Source organism: Canis lupus, chromosome 1 (genome assembly GCF_003254725.2).
Source record: "Canis lupus dingo isolate Sandy chromosome 1, ASM325472v2, whole genome shotgun sequence".
Classification (NCBI taxonomy): domain Eukaryota; kingdom Metazoa; phylum Chordata; class Mammalia; order Carnivora; family Canidae; genus Canis; species Canis lupus.
In genome coordinates, this window is record NC_064243.1 from 108,228,260 (window position 1) to 108,235,378 (window position 7,119).

Here is a 7,119-nt window from a genome sequence, read left to right on the forward strand (position 1 = left end):
TCTTCCTCCAGAGGACAGGGCTGCTCTAAACCCTCCTTGCTGTGGGGGCCCCCAAGTCCCACTTCTCACACCCCTCCCGAGTTTCTAGGTTGAGGTGTACCTTTGAGAGAGTCCTTCTTGGCCCTAGCTGTCTCCGCGAGCCCTCTTAAGGTTCTGCTCCCCAAATCTCTGGATTATTTGGGGACAGGCCCGACCGCTTTGGCCCCAACCTGTCTGTAGGAAGACACTGCAGCTTCCCAAAGGAAGGTTTTCTGTAAGTGGTTATAATCATGGCAGTTTGGATGGGATAGCCCCATGATTAATGATGCCCCAAGATGAGTTTATGCATATCCATGAGGCCCATAAAATTCAATCATGTGTATGTTAATGGGATCTTGCAGAGGCTGGGGTCATGAACAGAATATTAATGAACAGAGGAGAAAGTGCTCCTGGATATGCAGCTACAAGGAAGTGGACAGATTTTAGGTGAATAATGCAAGAGCAAGAGCCCTAGAATTTTCAAGTGAGAAGGGAAGTATGGGAGAATCGAAACCAGCAGCTCTCTGAAACATATTATCTCATTTTTTCTCATTTTAAAATTCCATTCTACCATTCTGAAAATTTTGTAAGTCTACTGCCCTGCCTTAGTATCTTTTAGGATTGACACCATAGAGATTTACCAAATATTACCGTTGATCACAGGTAGGACCTGTTGGTTTTAAGGATGAGGAAAAGGAGGCACAAATGTGCTCGGGGACTTGCCAAAACCATACAGCAAATAGGTGGGGAAAGTGGGACTTGGAGCAGCTGAGTCTGGAGTCTCATTTTATTGTCACTTTGGTGCCAGGTTCTCATTTCGCAGGTTTGGGGGTTTTCCAAATAAGAGGTTTATGGTCTTCATTTTCTGACATGGCAGCCTTCTTTCCATATCTTAGTTCCTGTCTCGGTCTCTGCCTTTCCTTCTTTCTCTGTATTGTGGAAATCCACTCTCTCTCAGCCTCTCCTGTACCAGCTTTCTCCCCCCTCTCCCTTTTGCTCTCTTCCCTGTCTCCTTTTCCCTCCTCGTTATCTCTCTCAGTCTCTGGTTTGCTCTGCCAATCTCTGTGTGTCATTCTGACTTGAATGTCTCACTCTATATATACATACATTTATTTTTTTTTTAAGATTTATTTATTTATTCATGAGGGAGAGAGAGAGGGGCAGAGACACAGGCAGAGGGAGAAGCAGGCTCTTTGCAGGTGCCTGATGCGGGACTTGATCCAGGATCCTAGGATCACGCCCTGAGCTGAAGGCAGCCGCCCAACTGCTGAGCCACCCAGGCATCCCATATGCATACATTTATATGCATGTATATGTACATGTGTGTGTTCCCTCCCTCTTTCTTTTTCTTAGTCCATCAGCTTGCCTCTGTTTCACTCTCAACTACTCCTTATTTGAATATAGGAATATAAGGGGCATCTGGGTGGCTCAGTTGGTTAAGTGTCTGTCTTCGGCTCAGGTCATGATATCAGGGTCCTGGGATCAAGTACTATATCAGGCTCCCTGCTCAGCAAGGAGTCTGCTTCTCCCTCTCCCTCTGCTGCTTCCCCTCCTTGTGCTCTCGCTCTCTCAAACAAATAAATAAAATCTTCAAAATAATAAAATAAAATAGGAATGTATATTGGAATCACTGGAAAGCTTTTAAGAATAAAGACTCCCAGCCTCCAGACTAGACCTACTGGCATTTGTAATTTTTTTAAAAACAGCTTTATTGAGGTATAATTGGACATGTTTACTGTCTGATTATGAGTTTGGAGATATGCATATACCTGTGAAACCACCACCACAATCAAAGTAATAACATGTCTATCACCTCCAAAAGCTCCCTCTGGTCCCTTTGTGTCTGTTTTGTTTGCAAGAACATTCAACATGAGATCTCCCCTCTTAACAAACTTTAAGTGCACAATACAGCATATTAGCTATAGGCACTCTGTTCTACAGCACATCTCCAGAGCATATTCATCTTGCATTGCTGAAACTTTATACACATTGAACAACAACTTTAGAGGCCTCATCTTTTCATTGGAACAACTGGTCTCCAGGGAGCCCTAAGCCTTCTTGGGGCATCTTCCAACACCACATTCTCACACACAACACAAAGCGAGTTGCAATCCTCTTTGCTAGGACCCCAACAGGGCTCTCTATTTCAAAACACCTTTTCTTTTTTTAAAGATTGTATTTATTTATGAGAGAGAGAGAGAGAGAGAGAGAAGCAGGCTCCATGCAGGGAGCCCGATGTGGGACTCGATCCCAGGTCTCCAGCTCACCTTCTGGGCCGGAGGTGGCACTAAACTGCTGAGCTACCTGGGCTGCCCTCAAAACACCTTTTCTGATACCACCCACTCTTGCTTAGAGTGGTACCTTCATGAGGACAAGGCTGGCTCTCTTTTCCTCAAGCTTCCCATATACCGAGAGATGACACAGCTTGACACTAGGAATGATGTGCTTGACACTCTGGTAGAGGCAACAGTGGATGCCACTGGCACATCTAAGGCAAGACAGAGAATAAGTGGGGCCCAGGGGAGGTGGAGGCAGAGAGCCTTCCCTGAAAAGTTTCCCATGCCCTTCTGTAGTGAAGAATTTTCCTAAATCCCTCCGCTTGTGAGGTACAGAGGAAAAGACAGTGGACTGGCACTTAGCCAGCTGTTCATCCACTATAACTCGTGTAATTCCCCCCACAAGTCCTGTTAGGCAGATGCTATTATCACTGTCTTAGAGAAGAGGAAATGAGGGACCGGGCTCACACAGCTAGTAGCAGACAGAGCTGTGAGCCTGGAAGCCCGACTTCAGTTCCAGGAGTGAGAGCACGAAAAAAAAAAAAAAAAAGGAGTGAGAGCACGGATGCGCTGAGGTTCAAGGTGAGGGCAGGGGGTAAGTGCTTGCACTGTCTAGGACCGACTTGACATTAATACCTAGCATACTCAAGGAATTCATGCAAATTGCAAGAAAAAGGCAAAGAACCGAGTAGAAGCACAGGCAAAGGAAATGAATAGGACATAAATGCTGAGTGGTTTACTGTAGCAAGAGAAGAAATGCTCAGTTGCATTAGTGTTCAGATGAATGCAAATTTAAATAGAAGTGAGGAATCATCTGGTATAGGTTAGACCTAAAGTTGGATTTTGATCTTGTTGTTTGGCTAAAATCTGTTTCAATTCTGACCTTGGCCTTTGGCCAGCCAGTCCAGTTGCCTCAACAGGTATCTTTCCTGGAAATCTCTGAATGCTTATTTGATCAATGACTTTTTTTTTCTTTTCATTTTTCCAAAGACGTACAGATGGCCAACTTGATCAACGATGTTTGTGATCATGTTGGCTGTTTTCATTGTTAATATGCAAAGCATGCATTTTAATTTGCAAAACATTGGTAATGTTAACAAGGCATGGTTTCAGATTCATTTTTAATGTTAATATTTACCTTTAAATATGAGTATGCATTCTAGACATATTCTAGACATCTTATGTACTTTATATGTAGAAATTATGTCAGTGAGACAATATGTCAATTTGTTATGCAAAAGCAAAACACGACCCTACTCAATGTTATTGTTAAAAAATAGCTTTCAGGGGTAGCCCCGGTGGCGCAGCGGTTTAGCGCCGCCTGCAGCCCAGGGCGTGATCCTGGAGACCCTGGATCAAGTCCCATGTCAGGCTCTGTGCATGGAGCCTGCTTCTCCCTCTGCCTGTGTCTCTGCCTCTCTCTTTCTGTCTCTATGAATAAATAAATAAAATATTTTAAAAAATAGCTTTCAGAAAGCCACTAATTTTATGTAAAAATTAGTTATTAAAAACTTTCAAACAGGCATAGAGAATAAAAAAATTATTGATATGAAGATTAAGAAAGTTAATTTTCGGGCAGCCCCGGTGGCTCAGCGGTTTAGCGTTGCCTGCAGCCCAGGGTGTGATCCTGGAGACCCTGGATCGAGTCCCGCATCAGGCTCCCTGCATGAAGCCTGCTTCTCCCTCTGCCTGTGTCTCTGCCTCTCTCTCTCTCCTCTCTGTGTATTCTCATGAATAAATAAAAAAATCTTTAAAAAAAAAAAAAGGAAACTTAATTTTCAGAAGAACATTATACTCCTTTAGGGTACAATATTGGGATGATTTAAAGTATCATAAATAAAGCAGAATAGTAGAGATTAAGTGTTTATGTGTATCTACATCTAATAATTGCTTGGTATTCCACATTCATACTCTTAAACAAAATCTTTAAGAGTCACATTTCTTCCCTGAAGACCACCTGTCATCCAAAAAATCCTGTTTCAGAAGGCTTCCAATAGTACAAGCATAAATTAAAAGCAAAATGATAATTTTGCCACTCCTATTGTTAACTGTGTAAAACAATCTTTCTTTCTAAATATAATAAAAACATTAATTTTTAAAAATGAGATACCCTAATACATTTTGTTCTCACCAATCAAATCTCAAAACACTGGTTTTACAAAACATTTTTAAAAAACATTCTTTCAGGTCTATGGAAGCTAAGAATTTATTTTATTTTATTTTTAAGATTGTATTTATTTATTCATGAGAGACACACAGAGAAAGGCAGAGACATAGGCAGAGGGAGACTCAATCTTAGGACCCTGGGATCATGACCTGAACCAAAGGCAGACGCTTTCACCACTGAGCCACCTAGGTACCCTCTAAGCTAAGAACTTACACAAGTCTTTAAATTATTGCTGTACATGGCCAATAAATTTTGGTAGTTGAAGATTTTTGAGATTTGCTCAAGCAAATCCTAGTTAACAATGTTCTAGAAAATACAGGATTCAGAAGGGCCTGGAGGGCTCAGTCAAAAGAGTGTGCAGGGATCCCTGGGTGGCGCAGCGGTTTGGCGCCTGCCTTTGGCCCAGGGCGCGATCCTGGAGATCCGGGATCGAATCCCACGTCGGGCTCCCGGTGCATGGAGCCTGCTTCTCCCTCTGCCTATGCCTCTGCCTCTCTCTCTCTCTCTCTCTCTGTGACTATCATAAAAAAAAAAAAAAGTGTGCAACTCTTAATCTCAGGGTTGAGTTTAAGTCCTACGTTGGGTGTAGAGATTTAATTAATTAATTAATTAATTAAAACTTCAGAAAATATGTGATTAAAAAAGTTTTCCCTGAATTATATTCAGGCTGTGCAAAAGTTTAGTGAGACTACGAGAGTGTGTCGATTCTTAGCCCATTCACCAATGCTCCGACATATAGAAATCACAGAAATTAAAATTTGCCAACAAGATGTGCTCATGAGAAACTGTCTCCTTCATTCATTAAGTGATTCTTGGATCTCACATGGGTAATAACAAAACAAATGTGACTGAGTAAATATTTGGAGTGGGAGGTTTGGTGACGTGACTTGCAGTTATGATTGACACGGAACAGAGATGAAGGCAAACACAAGTAGTTTAGGATTTGCAAGTACGTGACATCTTAATATCTGTGGGTTTGTATTCATAAAGTGCTAACCCTCAGAACAAATGATAGTGAGCCAAGACCAACTATCTTATGTTGCAGAACATATTCCAGAACTGCCTTACCACGTGTCGGTGAAAGATGTTCAAACAAGAAGGGGAAGTGGCTACTGCTTGTTCACATGCTATCTGAACAACAAAGATAATGAATACAGCATCTCCTGGCCCTCTGGATCATGAAGGGAAAACTGCCTACGACTGACACCATCTTGCAGACGATGGTCTGTGTACAGCAGAGGTAAAGACATGATGAAGCATTGTGCTCTGAGATTGGAAGTATTCCTTGGCGAGATATGTATGGTTTCAAGTCCTGGGAAGAGGAGAAAGTGGTTCACATGAAATGAATGCTGAGATGTTGATAAGAATCCCCAAATGCCAACTTCATTGTCCTGTGTGGACATCTATCAGTCCAAGATTTAGGGACAATCTTTCTTAAGTGACCATAGGAAGCAGTACATGAAGGCAAGAATGTTAGAGATAAGTAAAGACAGAGATCATTTCTAATTAGAATTGGAATTCAAAACTCTTGAGTAAGCTTTGGTTTCATTCAAAAATAAAATCTAGGGTGGCTAAAAATAAAATCTAGGCTCCTGGGTGGCTATGTCAGTTAAGTGTTCAACTCTTTCTTCTTTAAAGATTTTATTTATTTATTCATGAGAGACACAGAGAGAGGCAGAGACACAGGCAGAGGGAGAAGCAGGCTCCTTGCGGGGGAACCCAATGTGGGACTCGATCCCAGGACCCCAGGATCATGCCCTGAGCCAAAGACAGATGCTTGACCACTAGGCCACCAAGGTGCCTCAAATGTCCAAGTCTTGATCTCAGCTTAAGTCTTGATCCCAGGGTCATGAGTTCAAGTCCCATGCTGGATTCCACACTGGGCATGGAGCCTACTTAAAATAAGTAAATAAATAAAATATTTAGAAAAAATAAGAATAAAATATATTGTCCCAGAGCAGAAGTCCCACTGTTGAGAGCCTCCAATTTGATGGGTGTTGACATTTTGATGGTTGTAATTTGGGGCCAAGGCTTTCCTTATCGTTTGTTCCAAAGGAAATTCTCATCTTACTAATAATATGGAGACATGATAGACATACTTTTAACTTAAAGTATATCAGTGAAGACTACAAGAGACTTCAGAATTCAGTCTTACTTCTCAGAGTTGTGAGATGTAGGGAACCATAATGTGACATTGCTTATTCCTCAGAACTGCAAAGCCACCTGCAGCCCACTGGGTGGATTGCCGTGTGTCTCTGGAGAGCAGAGGCCCAAACCAGAGATCCACAGAGCCTGCACATGGATGCTTGTATCTGGAAGCAAATCTGCATCTCCAACCAGCCTCCCTGGACTTTCAAAGACCCAAAAGCACCAAGACATAGATAAACCTATACTCTCATGGATCCTTGATGATCGTGGACACAAACTGAAATTCCTTTCTGTGACTTACCTAATCCTTGCATAGTTCTTTTTCTGCATTTCTTCTGATGTGAGGCAGGTGGTCTAGCTTTGGGGCAGAGAGAGGAAAGGAGGAGAAGGGAAGGAGAGGACGTGGAGGACAAGGGTAGAGGGAGGAGGGATAGAAAAAACAGGGGAAGGATAAGGGAGTGAAAAGGAGAAGTAGCATTACAAGAAGGAAGGGGAGGAGAGAAGGAGGAG

At 42.3% G+C, this 7,119-nt stretch overlaps 1 protein-coding gene across 7 annotated transcripts in view; it reads right to left on the reverse strand.

Annotated features, from left to right (window-relative positions):
* The window catches only part of ELSPBP1 (epididymal sperm binding protein 1), a 27,422-nt gene extending 20,338 nt beyond the window's left edge, over positions 1-7,084 (reverse strand). The window contains exon 1 of one of the 7 annotated variants that reach the window (XR_003127005.3): positions 6,911-7,079. Coding sequence is in view for 4 of the 7 variants with exons in the window: in XM_025424476.2 (XP_025280261.1) it covers positions 6,911-6,939 (29 nt within the window). In the remaining 3 variants the exon portion in view is untranslated. Of the gene's footprint in view, positions 1-100; positions 279-6,910 lie in introns of those variants that run through there. The other 6 variants (XM_025424476.2, XM_025424477.3, XM_025424471.3 and 3 more) reach the window with 6 other exon arrangements.
* Between the last annotated feature and the right edge of the window lie 35 nt (positions 7,085-7,119).